Genomic DNA, 26,364 nt, shown 5'->3' with positions numbered 1-26,364 from the left:
CATAAATAAATAAATAGAGCTCAAAGTCTATTTTTAGGGGCTGTATATTTAATAAAGTAACAGGTAGGCTGAGATGTGCATTTCTGGGTATTAAAGGTACTTTGAACATTTATGAGGCAATATTTCTGTGTGGTTTTCAATATATCACAAAACAAACTTGGAAACTAAATCATGCTTTATGCATGACTTGATGCCAACAAAAAAAATGGCTTTTGAACCTTGCGATGCAAAAAAAACCCCACTTGCTTCCCCCTTTTCTTTTTCAGACAATGCTTAGTTTGTTCTCACCTTCCACAATGCTGGTCTTGGCTAAGAAGCCAGATGAGGCTTTCAAAGCACCACTGAACACAAAGAAGCAGGCTCCAGTAACTAAAGAAACAAGACAAAAAGGCACAATGATATTAGATACAACTGGATATTACCTTCACAGACCAACCATTGAGCTATTTTTATTTTCAGACAAACAGACGAGACAAATAAAGTGACACCCAGCCATGAGGAGGATCTCCAGGCAAACATGAACCTTGCAGAAAACAAACTAGAGAAAAACAAAAAAAAAAAAACATGGCAAAAGAGATGAAAGCAGACTTCGATGTGAAGAGTGTGATAGTGTCAGCACCTTTGCGTGGCTGGTGATGGATGCTGATGGCCTGCGTCTGGTAGTTCCCATCATCATTCTGGACGCACACCAAATGCGAGTCGGCTCGGTCATTGAAACACGCCCCCATGGCCAGCACGTGCTCATTGGACTTGTTCATGGCCTTCATCAGCTGCAAGGACACATAACACAAAGTGTAACTAATTAAGTTGCCCTTTGGGCTGCATGCTGAGGAAAATGGGCTTAAGGGAGGCTGTCTGGTTAAGCCTAATTGCAGTGGGCTTGTGGGTCCAGTCCTTAGTTTAAATGGGATGGCACTGAGACGACAGATTGCAGAGAAAGTCCCTGACACTGGTAGATATCAGCAGCTGAACGATCCCACATATTAAATCAGCTGAAAATCCCGTTTCTGCATCTCTTTGAAGCCATCCTTTACTCATCAGACATAAAACTAAAAATCTGGAGGGCTTTAACCACTTGCTGCGCTAAAGGCTCGCCTGCAAGCTGTTTAGTGATGGTTCCCACTTTGCATGACTGGCTTCCCATCTGTTAGTTCATCAGCAGCCAAACCCTACAACCAGCACCACACCAGTATTTCTTAGCCAAATGGCACTTAGAGGGTATCACTTCTCCCGCTCGGACGTTCATTCACACCCTGAAAGCAGCAACGTTGTCACATGCGGGCAGCATTGCGTCCAACGTTCTCTTGCATATATCACCTACACAAAGTACATGTGTGCTGATGTTCAGGGAGCTTAAAGAGAGCCTCCTCCACTGATGTCTAACAGAGCTTTATCATCTCAAAAAATGCATAAAGAGACTTGAAACACCTTTCTGTGTATGGATTTTGTTTAGAGGAACAGATGTAATAAAGTTCATTTTTAAAAACACTCTTGGATTAAACTTGAGTTTGTGCTGGGAAATAAAGTGATGCGTTATTTTATTCAATTCCTCTGACTACTAACCACTAGCAAAACAACCCGTGTAGAAAATATAAATTACTTGGTAACCATGGTAACACATATGAGCATTTCGAGTCCTGCCTCATGCGACAGCTTGCTAAAGAATGACAACACAAAGTGATCGTAGGGTAACTATTTGCTCCAAGATGAATCATGATCCATGAAGTTTTTCTCCCAACATTTCTCTGTTTATAAGCTGTGCTTAGAAATAATCTTTTAAAACCATTTACTTTAACAACATGTGCAACATGTTTCCTGAGATCTTGTAAAATGCAAAAATGCATTTCTCATTAAGAATTTGTTATGGATTTAAAAAAAAAAAAAAAAAAAAAAAAAAGAGGATCATACACCATTAAATTAGCATATTACAGCGTTTTGAGCTTTGCCGGTTTTGGTGATAAGTGAAGGGGATCACTGTGAAGAACAAGTCAGCATGAAAAATACACTGAACTAACAATCACATCTTAAGAAGAAAAGTATTCTGTGCATCAGCCAGCTTGCCAATCATATTAGGTATTAATTAAAAAGTATAATCTAAAAGTGTCATTAGTTACAATACTTCCTAGTTTTTGTGTGTGCCTTTACAGTAGTAGTCCACTGAACCAAAAGTACAATTTAACTTCATTTTGTAGGACAGACCAAGCAAACTCAAATAAAAGTATCACCTGATTTTTTTTTTTTTTTTTTTAAACTTATATGTGATGTCACAGAAACTTAAACATCAGGAGCTCACCTCGTTGTAGCGATTGCTGGGGATCTTGATGCTAGTCTTTCTCACCTCCATGTCCACAACCAGACCTTTGACTACTGGCAGAGTATACTGATAGTTACGGAAGTCCTGTAAAGAGGGATGAATGGGGAGATATTTATGTTATTCTCATTAAATATGATGTTGATTCACATTAAATTAACAAATCAGTGCATATGATTTACTTCCCTGTTTGACAAAATGATCATTTTACTGTGTACAAAGTGCAAACGTACATAAAAAGAAGCTGACATTAACCCAAGCGAAACATTTGGTAAAGTGCTTTTTGAAGCTTAAAAGCTACTAAACAACTATAGACCTCTTACCAAGTACAAAGAGGATGCAATTTAATATTAAGAATTGTGTTTCGGGCTGGTTTTTATGTACAAGCACAATAACAACAGAGTGAAAACATCAAGCGCACTTACTGCGAGGAGATTCATGATGGTGTGACCGGTCTCTCCAAACAAAGGTTTTCTGAAGCGAACACTGAACAGCGGACATGGATAAACTGCAAAACCAAAAACGTATTGATTGGTAAAATCACAACAGAAACTCGACTTATTCAACTCTCACAAAAAAATGTATTTATTGTAATTGGCTCATTAATTTACTTATTTGGTTCATTGGAGTGTTTTGTGTTTGTGTGTATTTCAGGTATTTTCCACATACGGCCTTTTTTTTTTTTTTTTCACTGCTGAACTTTCCTTTCCTTTCCTTTCATCGCGCCCCCCCCCCCCGCCACTTCATTCATAACTGAAAACAAACTAAAGAGACTCAAACATCACAACATGGTGAGTGGTGACTGCAGTGACGAATAACATTCCTAATCCACAAGTGCAAAATACGACTGCCTTTTTCTTCAGCAACCAAAGCTTCTTAGATAACTATTTTTAGCCTTATCTCAGTCAACAGCTGGAAAAAAGATCTAACCACAAACTCTCAGCAGCAATGAAAAGGAAAAAAAAAACAACCTCAGCTCCAATCTGCAGTTCAGTGCAGAGGAGCCTCTCTGCTTTCTGCTGGTCAGCTGTTAAAGAGTTGAGTACGGTGGGTCAATTTCATGGTAAAACTAACATTTTGTGTTGAGGAGCTTCAGCTGAATGCATCTTTGTAAATGTATTCTATACATACTAGATGGATGAAGGCAAGAGGCTTAAACGAACTAGGCGGTGCTCCATGCTGGCAGGTCTGGCTGTGAGAGAAGAGGATTTGGTGAAGGAGAGCCTCTCTGATAAGAAAAACCAGACGCCAGACTGAGCCGCAGTGGGGAACGTATGAGAGAGGCTGGAGGCTTTCTCTGACAACTGACAAGCTAAGCTCTGCAGATCAATCTGTGACTTTATATTTTACCCCAACAAACCAGAGAACGCTCATGCTTTCTGCCATAAAGGTCCAACATTTGCTGTAATAATCTGGTCCAACGTCCCAAGCTGAAACTGGAGCAGCTTCTGTAAGGCGCTTCTTCACCTGACAGCTGCTTTTCATTTACAGAACCACAACTGGATATCAACACTAGCCATTTGGGCTGGAGGGAGGCTCGAGAAGAGGCAAGACGGATGTTGATACAGCCTTAATTAAAAAGCGCCAAAGTGTAAAAATCTGCCAAATTCACTAGTGGCTCTTTATCAAGACATCATCCTCAAAAGCACTTCATCTTTCCAAGTCTGTCTGCATGCCTCCATCTTCACTAAATCAACAGCCTCACACATAAATTCACCAATCATTTTCAAAATCCTTGTCTTCACTTTTAAGGCCATTCATCATCTCAGTCCTCCATACCCGTCTCCGCTCTGGTCCAGACTGCCAGCCCCTCTTGTATATTTAGATCCTCTTCCTTGCTCCATCTCACTGTCCCCTCTCTTTGCCTTGTTACCATGGGGAGCGGTGCTATTGGCTATTCTACTCCTAAACTCTGATCTCCCTCTCTCCTGACCTCCATAACGTGGACTCCATCAGCCTCTTCATATCTCATCTGAAAACTCCCTTAACCTTCTTCATTCATCTGTTTCAACTACTCTGTTTCTATTACATTTAACTGTTTTATTTTATTCCTTTGTTTTGTATTGCATTTAGAGAGCTTGTGTTTTGTTTTGCACCCATGTTTCATTATTTACTTCAGGTCATTTCTGGATGACAGTGTGATTTTTGCTCATATGAGGCATTTCCAGTATTGGAGTCAGTTCAGACACACTGCCAGTTTTGACAATGGATCGCCAACATGTTTTCTAAGTAGGTTTTGTACAAATTTCAGAGACTAAAGCTGGATTTATACTTGCACAGCATCAGCTGATGCATATGAAATGTGCTCCCACTTGAGCGTAGGGTTATGGCATCGTGTTGCAGCGACAAGCTCCAGAAATCCAGAAACATGTAATCACAAAGTGGTCGATCATAAGGGAGTACTTTCACATAGCCATGCTGCAAATAGAGATGTACGTCTGGTCTGGGAGAGGTGTGTGTCAAGCATTTGTTTGACTGAAATCTCTTAATTGTATCAGTTATATGTCCTCACTTTCCGTCTGTCTATTTAATGCTAAATCTGGTTCACCAGACCTTAAGGACACTTAGATTTCTGTTCTCCTGAAATCCAAATAAATCTTTGGAAGAACATTTAATTGACGACTTAAAATGATCACAACTGCAGCATAAATATTTCTTTACCACCATCATCCTGTACTAATCTAAACTCACATCGGTACTCTGCTCCCAGTCTCAGCATGAGGCGGATGGGGAAAACCTTTGCCCAGGGTGTCTCCCACTTCTGGATGAGGATGCCAAAGAGGTAGGGCGGATTGGGCAGCAGCAGGTCCTGCAGCGACTGGAAGGAGGGGCTGATGTAGAGGAAGCCGCCATGTTCCTTGCTGCCCAGGAAGCTCTGCGTGAAGAACGAGTGACTCAGGTGGCTCAGCACGTTGCCTTAAAGAGAGGAGGGGGAAGTTAGCAGTGTAGAAAATGAGAGGAAGAGGAGAAGGAAGGAAGGGTCGGTAAAATTCAAGAGGAAAGATGGCACAGATGGTAGGGAGACAAGACAGAAAAAAAAGATGGATATCAAGCACTCATCACGAATGATTGTTAAATTTAAATTGTACAACCTGAATGTACCAAAAAAAAAAAAAAAAAAGGTCCAGGTTTTGATCTTATTTGTATTGGTCGATGTCCTCTGACAGCAACCAATACAATAACCCCAACGACGAGACACAAAAAAGGCAACTCAGGGGTTTGCATTTGCTAAAGCCAGCACTTCTTCCCAAGGCCTGACTGACGCCGACTTAATCAGGAGCGACAGAAACAATATGGCTCCCTTCCGCCACCCTGAAACTGCTCCAGCGTGAATATGAAACGGGAAACAGCCTGAGGGGAGCGAGCTATCAAAGTCAGCCGATATTAGTGGGGTTTTTTTTGGGTTTTTTTTGCACTGCAGCATATGGAGGTAAAAAAAAACACAAGACAAGCGCTGGCAGTGTCACGTCTGGAGGACGACAGCAGGACGCCAATGTCTGCACTACTTTTTACGAAGCAGACAATGAGGCAGTGGACAGTAACCTGGTTTCCAAATAAAACTCAACTACCAGCATCTGGATAGTTTCCATGGAATAAAAAGTACAGCTCAGACATCTTCACCTTAGATTATTATTTATTCATGATGTGAAATTGCTCATTTATAACTGGGCGGCAACTGAATGAAACAGGGGGCCTGACCTGTGGACAGACAGAACAACTAATGTGCTTCTGTCTCCCTCGGTGGGTCCTGATGGAGCTGCTGGTTTGGTTCTTACCACCGAGGGCCTCCTGGTAGAGCTGCACAAAGTGGGTGAAGATGTCCTTTGGGATGGTCTTCTCATCCGGCAGACACTGGAGCAGAACGACAACCTCTGCCTGTCCGACAGCATGCATGCCCTTAGTCGTCACATACCAGCACTTCCTGTTGACATCTGAGGGTTGGCAGAACAGAAAAACCCATCAGGACATGGTAAAAAATTACACAAGTCACTTTTAAACATTTATCTTGTAAATTTAACAGTTTTACGCAAATAATCCTTCATGGTGACGCTATAAACAGTCAAAACAGCAATCTTACAAGATGTTATCACACTCCAGGCTCAACTTGTGTCTGATTTAAAAGCTGTCAGAGTAACAAAGACAGCAACGCAAGTTAAACTCTGCAGGGAGAGATTAAATACATGTCATATTGCTCAGCTTATTTTTGCCAGTTTTGGGCAAAAGGTCATCTCAAGGCACTTTATGAGAAGAAAGTCTCAACAATAAGTTCTCTGAAAGCATTTTTCAACAGTTTGGGAGGAAATCTACGTCTGTGTCATTTAGGTTTCGCTTCGTTGGACGATGACAGTAAAATTACTGTGATTATTTAAAAAAAAAAAAAAAAGAACAACAAAAAACCTTCAATTTCTTCTCAAACTTTAAAGATGATGAGTTTATTCTGACAACTGAATTACAAAACTATTTTTCTTTAGATAAAGCATGAAAAAACTCTAATTTCAGAACTTTTAAGTTGAAGAATTCTGTAATAAATTCATCTATAAGTATGTTGAAGGTTTTTCATGCTGAGAGAATGCTCACTTATTGTTAACTTGTTAATTATAGGTGAGGTTTTCTTTCTAAAAATCCATTTATAATGCAGACTGTCCAGCCCGCATCCTTAAGCAACACTGTCTGCAAGTTGTTGATGCTTCCTGCTTCAATACATTTGACTCAGATTGAAACTTGGGCAGAAGTTGACAATCAGCTGTTTAAAAGATGTTCTTTTGTTTGAATCAGGTGCGTTGAAGAAGGGAAACATCTAAAACATGCAGGATGGAGATCCTTGAAAACTGACACTAGACACCCCTGCTATAAGAACAGTGTTGTGCTTATTAATGAAAAAATTAACTACAGTTACTTTGATTATTTACACCAAAAGTAACTGAATTACTGTTAAAAGTAACTTTTTAGTTAGTTTTTCAAAAGAATATTCTCATAAGTGTTTCTATTATTATTCCTATTACTAAACTGGTGTTGTATAAAAACTCAAACTCAAATAAATTTCTCAAAAACATTCCTAAGTCAACCAGCAGATGCTTTGATAAAATGAATAAAATGTAAAAACAGCTGCTCAGAAATTAAATCTGTGGGTCAACTCATAAAATTAATGTTGCGTAATCCATCAGACAGACGGGCGTTACATTAAGACATTTAAGATGACAGACTACTTTCCTTCAAATGAGTTCTTATTAAATCACTGCTGTCCGTTCACTACTCCTTCCTGCCATTAGAGGCCATTCTTGCTTTTACACCGAAGTTCTGTCTTTTCTTCTCATATTTGCATTAATACCGTAAGAATACTGTTGCATCAGAGTTTTACATGTGAGTGACAGAGAGCATTTAAAAGTCAGTGTTTCATGTGCAATAAAAGTTACTCACAGTTCACAAGCTTGACCATGGCGAGCAGGTTAGCATTGAGAACGAAGACCAGGGGGTCTGGACTTCCCTCCTCCAACTGCTGCATGAGGATGATCTCTGAGGGCCTTTCCTCCACAGCATAATCTGCAGGCAGGTTGTAAAGCAGAAGCAGCAGGCAGAGGGAGGAGTCAAGGCGAAGTTGGATCAGAAAAGCAGTTGATGTGAGAGGGAGATGTAAGAGAATTGAGAAAGAGGGGGGAGTTAAAATGCTAAGAGTTATCAGTGAGGCAAATGTAAAAAAAAAAAAAAAAAAAAAAAAAAAGTGCTACCAGCATGAACCTAAGCAACTGGAAACCATCTTGATAGTTTAAATATTACCACAACAATCCCATGTATGTAACTGCTTCCTCTTGTTGGCAATGGGTGGTCAAACATGATCAGTGGCACAAAGCACATGACGAACACACTGAACAAGCACAAACAGCAGCAATGAGGAGGCAGCAGAGTGGTGAGGATGATGGCAAGCACCTGTGATGTGGCCTCCCGTACCTCCTTTGACTCCGGTGGAGATGAGGATGGGAGGGAGCCCGTCCTCCGGGATCAGACTGAGAGAGCTGCCCACAGGGCTGCCCACCGGGGCAACAGGGGTATGGGCTGCCTGAGAGGTAGAGAGGAGGGGTGGGGGTGGAGTTAGATGTGCTGTGGGTTAAAACACACAGTGAGATGTAATAATACAGCCACAGTAGAATCCCAAGGGAGTGCTTGTTGCTGTGAAAATAGATAGAGCAGGTATTAACTACAGTTAATGCAAACCAATTGAAGCTATAATGACAGTCAAATGTGCCGTTCTGTGTCCTGGGGACATTTCTCACAAAGACCAGGGCTGGGAAAAGGCTGTAACAACACATTAACGTTTCAACTTTTAAATTCGCATTTAAAACATTCATCTTTCCTAAACTGAATCTGCATCTTGATCCCAAAAAACAATGAAGCCAACATTTGTGAAGTTGGGTTAAGAAATAAATACACTTCCTGTCACAAAAAGTCAACTTGTAAACTTCATAGTAAAGTGTAAAGGAGAGACTGTAGAACTCAGTCCTTTTGCCACAGTGCATCTCATCAGAGCAAAAAAAAAAAAAAAAACATGCAGAAAGAAGTTGGTTTCACTGCATACTTGCCAACAGCGTCATGAGTAAAGGTTGAGATACTGTGTGCCATGACAGCCAACCCTTACATGCATCTTGCTCTATCACTAAAGTGCCTACTCAGCTCGGCTTGACTTGACTCAGTTTAGTTGTTTTCAATTACAACAGAGTACCACTTCAACATGGGTGTGGTCGTCGTAACAAGGTGGCACAAAAGTCCTGTGATGTGTTATGTATGTGTCACAAACACAACAACAATGGATGAAACAGAGATGATGTTATACCTGCTGCTAGGTCGTTTTTTTTTCAGATTCAAGTTAAAAGAAGAAAGTTAAGGAAGGAGCCAAGATGAAACACTGGGAAAGTACTGGAGAGTTTGACATGGTTATAATAAAGGAGTTGCTGTCATGACTCATCCAGTGCCGTCACTCTTTGGTCAATCAGTGGCCAGCAGTCTGTAGATGTCACATTTTTGGCTCAATTCAGCTCCCTGGGAGCCCCAAATGGGTACTTAAAAAAATAAAATAAAATAAAAAAAAAAGTACCTGGTACCGGGTACTACTACCAAATGGAAAATCCTAAAAACTGAGTCGAGTTGAGTCAAATATGTGTTAGTGGAAAATGGCCATAAATGTGGTCCGGCGGCACATTATCATCTTTAACCAGAAGATATAATACATTTATCTATCATCCACGTAAACATATCAGCTGGAATCTCTGATCAAACTGATTTAGGTTGGACAGATTAGATATTTGTCTGTGAAAACATAGCTAGTGTGCAGAGAGCTGTAGTCTTCTTAACAAATTTAAAAGAAAGAACATATAGCGAGGGTAATTTTCCGAACACTGATGCACAATTATGTTTTTATAACGACTGATTGAGAAACTTAAAATTTAATAAAGATGTGTTGAGTTCAACAACTGAAAAAGTTTGTTGGCTAAGGTTAAATATGAAATGGTGGATGTTAAAAAAAGTATTTGATATTAAACTTCTCCACATGACCAGTTTATTCTTTTCTATTCTATTTTGTTCTATAGTCATTTAGAAGACGCTTTTATCCAAAGCACCTCACATACAAGAATTAAAAACAACACAAGCGCGAAAAAAAACAAACAAACACGTAATGGAGTTATATTCCCCTACTGATGTTACCAAAGTTATTTGATCATCTCCTTCAGAGCATCAGTACACATCATGTTTCTATGAGCTGCACAGAGTAACCACTAAGTTATAAAACTCGTCTTCTCTTGTGAGAAAAAGTAGTCTCACTGGCTTTCTCTGTGTCATTGTTGAACTTAAGAACTATTTGACTCCTGAGAGGATTTTTGGACTATAATTGTCATGTTCCCTTTAAAATGCAAAAGTGTGATTTAAAGCTCAAGTTTAGTTTGCACAGCATCATCTGGCCATCTGAGATTGAGACATTTGAAACAATGACACTGTTCTGCAGGCCATGAATCACCCTGACAGCTGGCATTCAGTGACTACACAACCACCAAAACAACTAAATTCAATTTGCTGTTCTGTTACGTAGTGAGAACTTATACATATTAGCCATGTTATTGGCTTCTCATAAACAACCCATGTAAAGCACATTTCAGCTTTAAGCAGTTTAGCTGAAGGGCTTTTCTGATTCTGATTAAGCCACTAGGAATGTTTCTGTTTGCTGTATTAAACCACATCACCGCAGCAAGTAAACCGCTTCTTGTGACTACCTTCTTCCACCATGGCACCGCAGCTAATGTGACCCTACAAGCCGACCTAATGGCATTAGTCGGGGCTGAATGCTTTTCATACTGAGCTCACCTCTGAGGACTCGGATGTGGAAGATTTGTTTGAATATGCAGGAACTCCCCGTGACTGAGAGGGAGCTGGGCTAGAGGCGGAGGGTTTGGAGGATTCTGCTGTATCACCATTAGGAAGGACCCCATCAGCAAACCACACCCTCCTCTGGTCTCGTGAGAGGGACCCTAAACAAGAATAGAATATTGGTTTAGTACCCACATTGGAATTAAGTAATGACAGGGTTGTGTCAATGAAAACTGCAAACCTTTAACAATTCATCTTTAATAGTAGCTGGGAATTAATGTCACCGCAAATGGTGAAAAATAAGGTTTTAAGAGTATTTTCTATTCTTGGTAAAGGTCGTACCCTCATTGCCAGGCTGCTTCAGGACTCCCACGGGCACCATGACAGTGGGAGGGGGTGAGCTGAGCACTCCAGAGGCCTGAGCCTGCTGCAGAGGGGGGATGGTGGAGCAATACTCTGCTGGATTGTTTGGGTTTGGACTCTGATTGCTTGAAGTTGCTGGTGTCTCCCATGATTGAACTGACAGTGACAGAAAATATCAGACAATATTGTTAAAGACTGATCAGTGTGTGCATCCAATAAGCATTCATTCAATAAGTAATTCTTCATAATAACTCTTAAATTTTATCAGCTTATTGACAGATCATACTCATCGACTTGAGCGCAACTGTTTGTGCTACAATGTCTGCTTTTAAAAAAGCTTATTTATACTGTTGTAAATTCTTTTAAAATCTAAATCTATAACAATTTCTTTACAAAGATGATCAAAATCTAAAGAAAGGTTCACCATAGTTCATACAGAAATATAAAATACAAGTTGGAAAGAGGCAACTGTCTGCTTCATGATGCTCACCACTCGTCAGGGCTGAATGACAGGTGACACAAACACGTGCCTCCTTCCTGTCCATGTACACAAGCTTACACTTCAAACTGCAACACGCTGCACAGAACACCTTAAAAAAATAACAGAGACACACAGAAATGCATCATTCACACCACAACCTTAAAAATGATGAACACACATACAGCCTGTTCGATCTTAGAGATGCTGCAAAGATACATATGAACTGCAGCTGTATACAAGATTTTGTGTGTTAGCACCTCATTACACATCATCCTCCAGTAACACATATCAAGTTAATTCAGGTTGATTAAACATCAATTAGATGATTCCTTTTCATTTCGAAGCCCTCACAAGTTCATCATATTCTGCCTTGTGGATCAACCACTCTGGCGGTAGATGCTCTAAGGATCCTGCTGCGCCGTGTGTTTGCATCCCCAGTGCAGGTGTTAGTATTGCTGCAGAGCCACCTCCTCCCAGCTCAAGTGGCAGTGTGAGTGTTTGTTTACCACCATGGGAAATTAAGTAGCAATCCGGCGATTTTTCCAGTGCAGTGTCAGCGACCACATCTTTCCTTTAAAGCACTGCGTGGACAGTCTGGGACATGCGTGGGTAGCACATAGAGCTGGGAAGCTACCTGCACATCCACTAGGTCTATCTGCAAACAAACGGCTAAAGAGAAGCTACATTATCAAAGTCTTAACCTTTTTATTCAATGAAGTCTCCTGGAATCACATAAATTTGCTTTTTTTTTTTTTTTTTTAACTTGTCCTGTCCAGCCATCAGAATAATGGTCTGATTTTTCTAATCATTTAGCATGTTTATTTTATGGAGCAGGTATTTATCCCTGGGACCATCTTTGGCAAACTACCATCACTCAGCCGTTTCATTACAATAAAGTACTGTATTTTACATAGAATATAAGGCAAATTACTCTGGTATTAGAGGATGTTTGTAGACCCTGTGGTAGTAGCTTTTTTTTGTTGTAGGACTCAGGTTCAGCTGAGGTGAGGAAATTGGGTGGTGACGTCTTTGCAGTTCTAAAAAGCTTACCCCCCTAACATAATACCCACTGATCATATTTTAAAGGTTGGAAATTCACAATTTTTATGGCAGCTGCACAAGAAAGGACAAAGAACGTATTCACAAAAATCATTTGTAAAAAAAAAAAGGTAACCTGAAACAACCTAATTGTCCCTGAAATGTAGGTCACATTGCTGGGATCAGTATTTGTAAGTGAATTATACAGCCACTGACCTTGCCACAGGCCCTGCAGTGGTGCCTCCTCTTTGTGAAGGTGAACTTGACGTCACATTTCATGCAGATGGGAGCCTGAGAGTCCGGCACCCACACTGGGGCGACCTCTCCTAGTGAGCTGGCAGCCTTTCTGCACAGAGCACCCTGGTGACCAGCCTGGACGTCATTGTCTGGGCTCTCCGAGGCCATCAGAGATGGAGAGTGGTTTCCGTTCACACTGACCGTGACTTGATCACTACCACCAGACGGTGGTTCAGACGACGGGCCTCTCCAACTCTGGTTCTCGAGGTTTTTGTTCTTACAGACTGCAGATGGGCCGAGCTGATTCTGGACCTGGCTCGACAGCGGCTGTGGGATCTGGAGTTTGAGGTTGGCTGGCTGTTTCGGCCGTGCACCTCCATAGGGGACACTGACTGGCTGAAGCCGGTTGTTGTTGTTGAGTTTTGGTTGGTTGCTACCTGACCCGACTGATCCACTGTCACTCGTCTCCTGCTTGCTCTCCTCCATTTCTTTCTCCTCGGTTACAGAGTCTTCTTTGGAGGGCACAGAAGAGGGAGAAAAGTCTTCCTCCTCGTGGTTCTCCTCTGTGTCCTGAAACTTGGAGCTGCTCTCGCTCTCCTGTTTGAAACCGTTCGGGAGGCTGGTTATTCTGTGGAGCTGGTCTATCGGTCCTTCAGGATCACATCTCTTTTCCTTCTCCTCCATTCTGACCCGATCAGGAGGGGACACAGCATTCTCCTTAAACTCACACACAGTCTGAACAACTTCACCCCCATTCACACTTTCTTCCTGCTCCTTCTTTGAGTTAACAGCTTGCCTTTCTGGACCACAGTCCTGTAAAACAGCGGTGCTACTCTCATCTTGAACACCTTCCCCATTTTGTGCTGCAGGTGAGAGATCTGAGCGTTTATTTTCAGAGGGATTTTGATTCTGTCTTGATCCTAACTCAAAGGTAAAGTGGGAGTGAGTGGTAGTCCCCCCACCGACGGAGCCGGGCGCCTCTCCAGGTTTATGTGCCTGGTCAGACACACCTGCAGAAGAACTTGTCTTTTCGCGGAGCCCATCCAGTTGTGGGCTTCCCGGGCAGCCGTTCTCCACGGCACTACAGGCTGAGACAGGGGGCGGCAAAACGTCGTCTGTGCCCACCAGCTTGCCGATGTTCGGCTGAGGGAGGGGCGGGCTGTGGACGTCTGTTGACCTCTCCTCTACCCAGGAAGGAGGTTCTGGCCCAGGTTGCCTTTTAGTGTCCGCTCCTGGTGAGGCACTGGAGGATGAATCGGCGAGGGACTTAAAGGGAAGAGGACTTTCCCGGGGGCTGAGGTCTGCATGGGCCAGTGCAGGGTTCAAAGAAAGCATGTGGGCGGGCGGGGCCAAGATCTGAGTCCACTTGGCATCCGAGAGAATTGGAGTGTCTGTTTCATCTAAAGAGACAGAAGAAAACTTCAGGACATTTTATGAGAAACAGACAGCGACTATTATAGATTTTATTACTAATTAATTAGGGTTTTTTTTCATTCCCCTTAAAGATAAAATAAAAACAGGAATCATCTAGCATGTATTAAAACTTTAAAGAAATCTAAATAATGCTTTCAAATGTTTTTACCATCTGAAATTGCTGCGTTACTTCATCATGTGTTTTCATAATTAGGGGGTTTTGGCCAAACTCTATTTTATAGTTATTTTTTCTGTCACGATTAATCATTAACTAGTAACTTTCTTACCCTATTTTTCCAGTTCGTAGATATTTTTGTTGCATTTAAGACATTAAAAAAATAAAAATAAAAAGAAGTGGCAGGTGGTAAAGAGATCATAAACCAAGAATATCAAGACAGAATGCCTCTAAAGAGCTGCCACAGAGAACGGATACAAAGACACACACTCCCAGGTGATCGGCAACGCTAAAAATGGCACGAACAAACCAGGGGACAAATTGAGAAATGAGGTTGGCATGGAACGGGAAATTAGTGTGCAGATGAACTGGGAAATTCTGAGAAAGTGGGCCAAATGTCTTGCGAGTCCCGCGGAGAAATCAGTCAAACTGACAAGCTGACATGAATGCTGTGTAATAAGATTGGAAATTCTTCTAAGGTGTGTTTGAAATAACTTGCTCACATACTCATGGTATACACAGCTAGTACACACTGCTCTCCTCCCTCTACTGGAATTCACGCTAAGCTGTTTTAGTGTGTGGTGTACCAAATTCAAGCACACACAAGCATTAACACACACACACACACACACACACACACACACACACACACACACACACACACACACACACACACACACACACACACACACACACACACACACACACACACACACACACACACACACACACTTAATCTGCCAAGCTGGATCCCTGGCAGAGGACAGAGATAATCACTCACAGCCAAAATACACACTCAGCTCACATTGCCGATGTGTGTGTGTGAGAATTAGCAGGACTTGCTTTTTTTGGGGAGGTGTTAGTGGTTGGGAGGGGGTCATCTTCTATGAATGCAGAAAAAGCTGTTTTTCATCTACAATAAGCAAACCTAGTACTGCAGGCAGGTTCGAACTGCAGTGTTTACTCTACAATTACTATAAATAAACTCTAAAAAATATGCAGCAATACAGTTTTCTATTGATCACTGGTAAAAGGAAACAAAAACCTAATCTTGAATCTTTATATACTTTGACAAAACTCCACAGTCTGTGGAAAATAAATTAGTACCATTCCCTTACTGCCTGTCCTCAGTCACCTCCTACAAATATTACTCAAACTCAGAGGGTGAAGGCTGATGACATTACAGGTTTATTCTTTACCAACAGAGGTGGCCTAATTTCACCCTACACCTCGTTATTCTGCTCTCTTTCACAGTGACTTCCCGCTTTCTGATAGCATCAATCCAAGCCAACGTAAGAGCTCACCTTCGTTCTGCTCAAACTCATCCAGCACCTTATCCAGGTTGAAGGCCTCGGCTTGGAAATAATTCTCCATGGGTCAGGAAGCTCCACCCTGCCGACGGCCGTGTGAACCTGGAAGAGAGAGAGGCTGGTCCTCAGTAAGAACTGACTCCCGTTCCTATACAACAAGATACCCTCCATGGTCTGACTGACTCATATCTCCCTTTTCACACCGTTGAGCCTCAGTTCAATAAACATCATGAGCAGAAAAGTCCCTCCAACTTTCTGTCTCTCTCATTTCCCTCCATGCAGCTCTCTGTCGTGTGTGTGAGGAAAAGTCATTTTCATTTATAGGAACAAGAAAAATCAGTCAAATTATATGCTCACGCACTCTCCTTGATCTAAAAATCTCAGCTCATAATCGACTAGTAATTACAAAGAAAAACTACCTGAGGACAAAAACTAACAATATTTTCCGGATCGAAAAGTTCACCACTTGCTCTCTGGATTCAGAAATGAACAGCTTGGTCTTTTCGTGCACATGCTCCTGTCAAAGAGCCTAGTTTTAATTTATGACAAGATTAAAAAAAGATACCCAAATTATCACATTTGAGAAAATGCTAAATAACTGATCGTACACATATAATCATAATGAGAAACGTTTATTTAGTTTGCATTAACAAGTTGCTTTACCCTTTTATAAAATTCCCTCAAAGCAAAGGTGCATAAATAAATAGCCAATGTTCCAGCACCAGTAAATGCATTTGCTAACTGCACATAAGCTACACATATTTGACATAATAAATTACCATGTAAATTCATTTTACTGGGTATTTTACAGCTCTAAATAATACAGAGTACTCTGTACAGACAGTTATCCAGTATTGTGGATGACAATACCACAGCAGCATGTGAATTAACTGTTTTATTGCTGCAAACTTCATAACTATCCACTCAATCCTGACTCAAGTGGAAACTTCAATGCCATTAAAATATGTCAGTTCTCACCTGCACAGAGGTCCTCCTCAGGAGCCCCAGGTGATGGTTCTTCCTTAGTGGGTTTCCCTCTTAGTTCTCACTTCACCCAGTCTGGCAAGCGCCCAGCGCCCACACCTGATACACAGCAGGGAAGCACTTTCTCAACTTGTATCGCAAAACATGCTGGATGACAGCTGATTAAACTGCAAATGGAGTAAGTCTGCAACTAAAAACAGAAATCTTTTGTTTCACACCGATCAATCACAACATTAAACTGAACGGGGAAGCAAATAGGACTGATCAGTTTGTTTCAATGTTCTTGAATGAATTGTTGTGAGCTGGAAGTAATGTGGACAACTTGTCTGTCATCATCAGGACTGGCTTCCTCCATGAGGACGAACACATTTGGTTCATGCAGCAAAATCTTTACAGGAATGAAAATATGAAATGCTGAAAGTCACTGACCAGACTTGCAAACTCCTCACATCACTTTCAGTTAGCATGGCTGGGATGCAGCACAACAAGTCAGCTCAAATTTTGAAATACAAAATTTCATAAAATACAGTGTAATTTTTTTTTGCATAGTTTTGCTTAACACACACAACGCAAATAAAAACAACCCACAAACACTAGCAGACTGAGAAATCTATGATAAAAATCTCAAATGTAAAAATACTTGCATAATTTATTTGCAAATGCATGTATTTAATATATGCAATATTATAAATATTTCTATTAAAATAGTCACCCCAAAAAAAAAAAAAAAAACATTATGCAGCACTCTGTCCCCACGTATCCAAGCAGAAATAGCTGCAGAAAGTAAAAGCTGACCGGATGTAATTAGAAAGAAACATAGAAAACCTGCACCAAAGGTAAAAGAGAGTTAAATTCATTTCTGCACTTTGAAGGGTTGGAGATTAGACATTTGGCTTTTAAACTTCAGGCTAGAAGATTTAACTGTTCCTGGGCAAATTAATTGAAAGGAATAACCAGGGCAAACAGTGATTAAATTCATTACTAGCTGAAACACAATCAGTTATCAGTAAAGATGAAAAAGAAAAGGCGTTTAGTATTATGTTGGTTATTCATAAATATATTAAGAATAACCTTAATTCAGAAACATTTGGACAACTTTGAGAAAGTTCATGATTGTTATGCTTCAGCTGAGAGAATAAAGTGCATTATCTAGCTCATCCGTGTAACACGTAATTATATGCAATCAGCCGTTACCCAACAAAGCTTGACAAAATAATCTGAGTCATGAATGGGAAGCGGCTGAAGCCTGAATCATTGCACAGTAAATCTGCCCAGACTGTCCTTGCTCACGATGAGACCTTGGAGTTGGGATGTAATGTGATGGAGTGTGCGATGTGTGTGAGTGCATGTGGGAGGGCTGCAAATGAGTAACAGACATGCTGAATTTTAGGGTCATTCTCAAAGAGGACAAGACCTACCAGGGATTACACCAGAGACCAGATTCTCTGCAGAGACAAGGCCTCCGAGGGAGTAATGTCAACACATTTTACACTTAATTTAAAATGCAACTATAGGCATGATGTCAGCACAAACCAAAGGGGTATGAGACAGGAGGCCACACACCAATCAACAACGGGTCACACCAATTCAGCCAGGCCAAGAGCAAGGCACACTCAAACTGCACAAAAAAAAAAAAAAAAAAAAAGTCTTCCAATTAAGAGAGCGTACACACTAAAGCAGCAACACGGACATTCAATGGACTGATGACACGTGTGGTTGAACTACACTCAAGATAAACAATGACATTTTAATATCAGTGTTTAAAACACAATTTTGAAAGCCAAATTGATAAAACTTACTAAGAAAACGACAGAAAAAAATACTGTATGCAACTCTACAATTGTTGCTTCAAATATAATCTTTATAATCTCTGCAGTTCCACCAATGTAAAGCTGTTTTACCAAAGGCTGGTATTAAAAAAATGTTTATCCACCCATGTGGGTGTGTTCGCTTGAAAAGACGGCAAAAGTATTTCATGCATAAAGTTACATTATTTTGTTATTTATTACTCAATATTAGGGGTGGAAAATTGAATAGAAAAAAAAAAATCGTATAACGGGATTTTTTTGCTTCACAATTTTCAAATCAATTTTTTTGTTAGAAAAACAAAGAAAAAACTTGATTTTGTTTTCAAATAAATAAAAAATGATCCATTATTTAAAAAAATGTTCATTTTTTAAAATCTTTTTACTTGTCTTCTTGAGCATTATAGCAGCAGAATGATAGTCTGGCTGCTGTGTTGTTTTTTTTTCTAACTGAAATCAAGGAAAATGACGAGCAAAAAAAGTTTTGTATATTTATTTTTTTGTTTTTAATCTACAAAAATCAACAAAAATCGAAGAATTGTGAGAATCGCAATTTAAACTGAATCTGCAACCAAAAAAATCTAAATCTAATTGAATCAGGACAAAAGCATTTCATCACAGCCATACTTAATATTATCAATTAGATTATGACAACAAGCAGTGTGAAACTAAAAATCACATGTACCAATCAACCACAATGAGACCCAAAGTCTGTACTTTCTGACCTCTGCACAAAGATGTTTCACACCAAATGAATAAAACTTTCACCGTAACTGCATGAAAAAAACATATGGTCTACACATAAACACACGTGAACAAACACACACAGATATGTCTGCATGATGACAGAAGCCCATAGCTGATTAAGATTTAATTACTCTGCAGAGGCGCTGAATAATGCATACTTAGTCTAAGTGTGAAGGAGTTTTATTTTTAGATATTTAAACTTAAAAGGTGCTTTAAAAGGAGACATACATGAATAAGAGTGTGTGTCAGGGTTCCAGTTGCTGCATGATGTTTACAAAATGTGCATGAACATGAAACTTATAACCTAATGACAGATCAAAAAGTATCTACAAAGCATGTCTGTGATAAAACAAGAATATGAGGATTGTACAAGACAGTACAGCTCATCTGATGATCATGATGACAGGCCAATAAACTACAGAGAGCACAAATTACTGCCTTGCAGGTATTTGACTAAACTTTGGAACACACAACTGTGCCAAGTTACTTTTTTTTTTTTTTAAAGCCCCAACAAATAAATAAATAATGTGATGCTGTTCTTAGGTTACAATAGAATTTGATATGATTTGTTGTGTCCAAAGTTGGACGTTGACAAAGCTAAACTTAGATGATATCAGCTGCTTTTACATTGCATAATGGATTAATCGACAACCTTTACTGGTCCATATTTGGTACAATGCACATATTAATATATATTAATGCACAAATAGACACATTATAAATCAGGACTGTGACGATATGCTTTTCAATTCGATTCCGATGTTTTGGGTGCCGATTCGACTTAAATTGCGATTCTCACAATTCTTCGATATTGCTGATTTTTCTATATTAAAAACAAGAAAAAAAAAATGTACAAAACTTTTTTTTTTTGCAATTTTTCTTGATTTCAATTTGGAAAAAACAACACAGTAGCCAGACCATGACTCTGCTGCTATAATGCTCAAGAAGACAAGTAAAACGATCAATAAAACAACAAGAACAATAAAAATGACAAATTTTATAATTAATTATTTTTATTGATGAAAAAAAATGTATTTGGATTTTCCCACCCCTATTTTTATACACACACACACACACACACACACACACACAATGACATATCTTGGCTCGTGTATTGCATTTGTATATAAAGATATTAAAAAGTGTGTATAAATATAAGTGCGACGTCACAAAAAAAATCGGGTGGAAAATATAATTCTGAAATGATAAAAACTTAAAACAAGGACTCTATTTTTAGAGACTTGAATTTGAATTTATTCATGCTACAGGCTACAGTGTAAGTCAGAAGGCTCATAAAGAAACAGCCTAACACACTACTAACGTGATAAAGAGCGCCTGACTGGACATCCTGGGATGGCAGCTAAATTGAATAAGACAAGGAAATAAACAGCAAGGGGGCTCGAATGGAGCAAAGTGCTAAAACAGTTCATTAAGTCCACGCTGTCAAGACAAGGCTGCCTTTCCTGTTGTTGTTTCCTATTAGGAAGCAGCATTCACATCCTGACCAGTCAGGTGGAAATACATTATGTTATGGTTGCAAGCATAATTTTGGACCAATTTGTTTGCATATGTTCAGATGCTTTTCTATAAATGACATTTATATTAAAAATAGTATATTCTGATATGTATGAAGTCATTCAAGAGCTCAAATTCTTATCAAATTAAGATTAAATATCTACATAATGTCCAGCTCATAAAGTATTTAGGAGACCTTGAGAGGTTTGGTTACCTGGCTGACAGAGACAGATCAGGTAAGCTGATTTGGAAATATATTGTCTGGTGGTCACAATGACCAGTGGGTATGAATCTTCCTGACCGGTTTGACTAAAAGAGCAAGAAAAGCACATTTGTCATTGAACACATTTCCTCATAACCCCTGAAAGCTACAAAAAGTGTAAAACATCTTTATCAAAAATGTGACAACTATCTCACTTCAGCAGGTGCAAAGAGTGCAGCTTCAGGTTTAGAATTAGAAGCTGTCATTAGAGACTGATCTAAATGTAAACATTTAATCATTTTTACCAGATTTTTACATCCTAACGTCTCAGATATTTCAGTCTAACCTCATGCTAAAAATAACTTTTTAATGTAACAAGCATCATGGGAAATGGGTCTTATAACCTTACGTCTTGTACTTTCATGACACCAAGGCATGTGCTACAATGAGCAATGAAGAGGAATCTTACAGATGGGTAATACAAGCCGTGCACTGAAGCATGCAGATGCATGATGGTGTGATGGAGTCCTGACGCATAACCTCTGAAGCCTGCTATTGGCTGATAAAGAGAATCAGGAGGGATGTTTCATCATCGCCGCACTCCTTATTTTACGATAGCAGAGTGTCCTACTGTCAACAAGGGATAAGAAGCTCTTTCTGATAGTTTCAGTTCTTTTTTTCCAGGGTTTTTCTCTTTCGCCAAGGAGCACATAATGAGGGAAGGGAGGTACTAATAGGTTTAAACCATTTTTGTACACTAACTGAAACAATTAGTTACCTAAACATGATGTACTAAACTATTCAGTTTTAGGCAAAACACCCAAAAGCGATCTACTTTTGGTCTCTTAAGCTCAAGTATTTGATGATTTTCTTCATCATATGTCACAGAAATATTTCGTTCTGGCTTTGTACAGTTGGTTAGAGAAAATAAAAATCTAATTAAAAAGTATGAGCGGGGGCTGGAAAAAAACTTAATATCTTCTCTCTCGCTCTCTTTAACAAAAAAAAAAAAAAACAACAAAAAACCAACTACTAACAAACCCTAAAAAACTACTACCGAACTACCCTGAAATAAAGTCGTGTTTTGGAGTTATTTAAATGACTGTGTCAATAAAAATATATGACTAAATATGCTTTGAGAAAATACTCTTCTGACATACTTAAAATAAGATGATTAATTGTAATGATGGTCAATGAATCAATCAACAGTGGGAACTTTTAATTAGGTGGAACTTCCTTCATCTGAATGATCTCAGCAAATAGTGCACAGTTTAAACGCTTTCTGAAGAAACCAAAGCTCCTTCTGGGGTCCAGTCCTCTACCTTGGTGTGATCCCTTTAGGTTACAGACATAAGACTTCCTTTCTTTTCTTCGATTAATGAAGTATTAGTCCTCCAACCCAGTGATACCCAGTCCTGGTCCTCAAGTCCCACTATCCCTGCTGCAACACAACTGAATCAAATGAAATGGATATATGACAAGCTGTGCACAAGTCTTGCTATTTGACCAGAAATATGAGTCAAGTGTGTTAAAGCAGGTAAATATCTAATGTCTGCAGGACAGTGAGCCTTGGGGACCAGAGTTGGGGATCCACAGGGATATTGGAGGAGGATCTGGAATGAACAAAAAGAGGTAAGGCCATGTGTTACAGCCAATGTGAAAAGCTGGAATTGGCCCATCATATCTGTTGTGCCTCTTTTTCTAATGCAGCCAACTTCAAGGAACTAAGAGCCCGCTCCCTGCTAAACAGCACTTTTATATCCAAATCTCACAGTCATACTCTGGACGCCGTCTACTGTCGGGGAACACAGGAAACCTCAAATGATCACTTCCTCTGTTTAAGAATGGACTGACATAGCTTTCTCACAGCACGATCGCATGACTGAGTGACACGTTTATTATGTAATGTTTAACGCCCTAACTGGGAGTACACTGGGGAGTTGTCCACCTCCACTTTTAAGCATTTTTTTTTCCAGCTTCCGATACTACCGGAGTTTAAATTGATAAAAGAAAACCACATGAAAGAAAAACATCTCAGAACTTTTATATCCACTAAGAGGTCACATTCGCTAAAACAGGAGATAATTTACTTGACAGCAGAAGGTTTAAAAGGAAAATCCACAGAGATTTGAAGAGAGAAAAAAAGGTAAAGAAGAGTAGAAAGAGCTACTGTGCTTAACAGCAAGTGTCAAAAGCGATTATGAGCTTCCTCTCTCTCCCATTTGTTTTGATCTACGTTTAACCACCTCCAGACAGTAAAACAGAGCAGGGAGATGAGCTGCTGGGCTGCCATCAGGGAGAGACTTGTAATACTTTCTGAAAGCACACAGTAGCATACATCTGGGAAGTCTCTATACACACGAGAGCTCATCTTTGCATGGGTGCCTGCTGGATCCGTCTACTCCATCAGCCCCTCTGGGTTTTCATACCACCTGAAGATGGAGAGGCATCATATGCTTTTGCTTCATGTAAAGACCCTTATATCTGCTGTGTGTTTCATATTCCATATGACCAATATTTAAAGACGTGGGTTTCATGAAGTCAAAGCCATTCACAATACTTTATGGAGTTGCTTTCTCTTATATCAGGAGAGATTTTTCATTTCGCTCAGCTGACGATTACTCAAAAAGGCACTGAGTTGGACCCTCATCTTCATAAATTCACCACAGGACTTTACCAAAGGCCTTGTGTCCACGTGATGAGGTGAATGCAAAAAAAAAAATAAAATACATTTGTGTTCATATGCATTCATACCCTTTCGTTAAAGAAAATGCTGAATTTACAACAGTCACTCAAATAACTGGAGACTTAAAAAAGGAACAATAACTAAACATTTGCAAAAATATAATTTAGTAATATAAGACATTGTTTTTTCATTTAATTGAGTCAAAGAAAGAAAAAAAAACCAGACAAACAAATTGGTCCTGGACAAATTAGAGCATTTTTCTGTTGAACAGTGGGACAAAATACCTGTCAACAGGTGCAGAAGTCTGACTGAGAGGAACAGAAAACACCTGACTGTAGCAGAAACATTAAAGGATTGTTCAACAAAATATTAGCTTATGAGTGATGTAATATTTAAAATTTTTTTTTAAAAAACCATTTCTACTTAACCAGAATTAGAAAATAATATAATGATTTTCAGAATTTTTTTAATTTATTATTACTTTAGTCAATTTCAGCTTATTTTACAGGCAGCTGGGTTTTTTTTTTTCCTTCTTTAATGCAAGGGTATGAATAAATATGAGCACAACTGTATACAGGATCAAGAAGGCAACTCTTAAGGCCAGATAGGTGACCATTAGCCTGGGTTATGCAACCATATGTGGCACTGTGGTTGCTCCTGCAGGCCAAACACAGCCTCGCTGGATAAATATCATTAACAGGTAGACTGGATAAACACATGGTGAACGTCTCTGTGTTGTCCAACGATGCGGGTTAATCTGTGCAGCCTCAAAAAATCACAACAGCTGGGGTTTGTTTGCTGTAGAACTTGGGCTTGTGTATTAGCTGGGTTGCTAGCTAAATATACACCAAAGCTGCAAAAAGGCCCACGAGTAAGTTTCTCCAAGAGTTACCACAAAGTCGTTTGAAAGGGGGGTGTAAAATATTACATTTCTGGCCCGTAATGTGATAAACTAACAACAGCTTCGTAAGCCAAAGGCTGTGCCAGGAGTGTGGAGGTGGCTAGTGTTAGCCCCAGCGGTTCAGCCGGGAGTCGTGCGCCCGTTAACGGCAACGAGTTGCTGCTCTGACGGACACCCACGCCGTCACTGACTCGGTGGGCGTTTGACTGAGCCACCTCTCACGAGCGGTCTTCCTGGCGTTAACTTACAATATTATAACACAGAAAGTATTTGGCTCTTCTCTCTTCTGAAGCGCTGTTGTTATCATCTTGCTATAGCTCCAAAAACGCAAAGGGTGAGCGTGTTGCGTAATTGACGTGAAATATAGAGTAACCGTGACGACGCCTTCTTGGAATTCCTTACAGTTGCACGAGCTGTGTAGACATAAAAGAACCCCAACTAGAAATCCAGTCAGTTTGCGCGCTCCAATATGAGCCGTTGCAATGGCGGTTAACAGCGTTAGAGGAGCAACAGACCTATGAAATGTCATGACAACAAATCCAGTTACTCACCGGAGGAATCCTCATCTTTACCTACATTTTCGAGAAGCCCCTCCGTTACAGACTGTCATACCTAATCGCCTTTAAAAGCTTTTTTTTTTATTTTTTTTTTTTATTTTTTTTTACGTATCCTCGTTTAGAGCCGCCACTGTCTGCTTGACTCTTAACAACAGTCAGAAAGTAAAAACCTCCAGTCCACTGTAATTGTGCGACAGAACTCAAGGATCCCTCCCCCAAGGTTTAATACTGGAAAATAAGGAGGAACGTCAGGTCACCCCGAATGGGACTTCCACACATCCGGTTTGACCTTTCAAAATATAACCCGTCAGAGTCCATGGTGACGAGCTGGCATCGAAACAGTCCCTGGCTCATTGAATGAAAGAAAAGAAAATATCCCATGGATTGTCAAAAGATTCATTTAGATTATGTGTTATGCTGTTGAAGATTTCAGATACATGACATCTTATATAATTATAAAATAAAGCAAATATCAAAGGCCAGAGATTAATTCTCCCTTCTCTGGTATTCCTCTATTTTAGTGATCAAGGAATACTGGTCATTCAGCAAGGACTTTAAGGGTCATTTGAATAGATCAGTGTTTTTCAACCCCTGTGTCATGGCACACTAGTGTGTCATGAGAAATGATCCAGTTTCACCTAACTGATCTAAAAAGCAGCTCTGTGTTCATTCAAACAGGTCCAGATGAAAGAGTATAAAATCCTGCTTTCTTGTGTTTATCTGATTTCTATTTAAGACACTTTGAAAGATGGACTTTATAATCAATAATATAAGTTTTTTTAAAAATTAGTTTGTGGAGCGCTTTGTGATTTTTTTAATGAATGTACCTTGGTTTTATAAAGGTTGAAAAACACTGGGATAAATCACCACACATCACTCGAATTGATAGCTAAAAGAAATTAGACATTTTATTTCTGCATAGTGGAGAGACATGAGGTGGCTTCAATAGAGGGTTTCTGTGCTTATTTCACATTTAAGTCGGCAAAGTATGAATAATTAATTTGTCATTTACCTAAAGATTCAGTTGTGTGATCTTATTTTGTGGTGTGAATTTGTATTTTCCGTTGTGGCACCAGCTGTTTGTCTCCACCTTGGCCTGCCCCGCATCACCGTCCAGCCTGCTCCGTGGTCCAGCGGCTGCATAAGGGACATTTTGGCTCAGCCTGGCCGGAAGGTGATGTAGTGGGCCCCGGGGCGGGTCCGCAGCTGAGTCCCGCTCCCGCGCACGACACCTCAGAAGCTAAAGTGGCTCATTCATCTCCTGTAACCTTGTCAGCCGAGTGAGAG

The 26,364-nt window shown here is 40.0% G+C and overlaps 1 protein-coding gene across 3 annotated transcripts in view; it reads right to left on the bottom strand.

The window, feature by feature from the left end:
• The window catches only part of zfyve9a (zinc finger, FYVE domain containing 9a), a 34,839-nt gene extending 9,579 nt beyond the window's left edge, over window positions 1–25,260 (bottom strand). Inside the window, exons 1-16 of one of the 3 annotated variants that reach the window (XM_079244341.1) lie at window positions 25,072–25,104; window positions 23,295–23,365; window positions 16,659–16,763; window positions 15,675–15,782; window positions 12,762–14,182; window positions 11,517–11,616; window positions 11,006–11,182; window positions 10,661–10,824; window positions 8,237–8,366; window positions 7,730–7,852; window positions 6,088–6,243; window positions 5,003–5,227; window positions 2,737–2,819; window positions 2,294–2,398; window positions 620–770; window positions 289–369 (exon numbers count right to left, since the gene is read on the bottom strand). In XM_079244341.1, coding sequence (XP_079100467.1) covers window positions 289–369; window positions 620–770; window positions 2,294–2,398; window positions 2,737–2,819; window positions 5,003–5,227; window positions 6,088–6,243; window positions 7,730–7,852; window positions 8,237–8,366; window positions 10,661–10,824; window positions 11,006–11,182; window positions 11,517–11,616; window positions 12,762–14,182; window positions 15,675–15,744 — 2,986 coding nt within the window. In that variant the 5' untranslated portion in view covers window positions 15,745–15,782; window positions 16,659–16,763; window positions 23,295–23,365; window positions 25,072–25,104. Of the gene's footprint in view, window positions 1–288; window positions 370–619; window positions 771–2,293; window positions 2,399–2,736; window positions 2,820–5,002; window positions 5,228–6,087; window positions 6,244–7,729; window positions 7,853–8,236; window positions 8,367–10,660; window positions 10,825–11,005; window positions 11,183–11,516; window positions 11,617–12,761; window positions 14,183–15,674; window positions 15,783–16,658; window positions 16,764–23,294; window positions 23,366–25,071 lie in introns of all 3 variants that reach the window. The other 2 variants (XM_079244340.1, XM_079244342.1) reach the window with 2 other exon arrangements.
• Between the last annotated feature and the right edge of the window lie 1,104 nt (window positions 25,261–26,364).

The sequence above is a fragment of the Telmatherina bonti genome, assembly GCF_933228915.1.
Source record: "Telmatherina bonti genome assembly, chromosome: 7".
NCBI lineage: Eukaryota > Metazoa > Chordata > Actinopteri > Atheriniformes > Telmatherinidae > Telmatherina > Telmatherina bonti.
The sequence above is the reverse complement of the archived record's forward strand: the minus strand, read 5'-3'. Positions and strand labels throughout refer to the sequence as shown.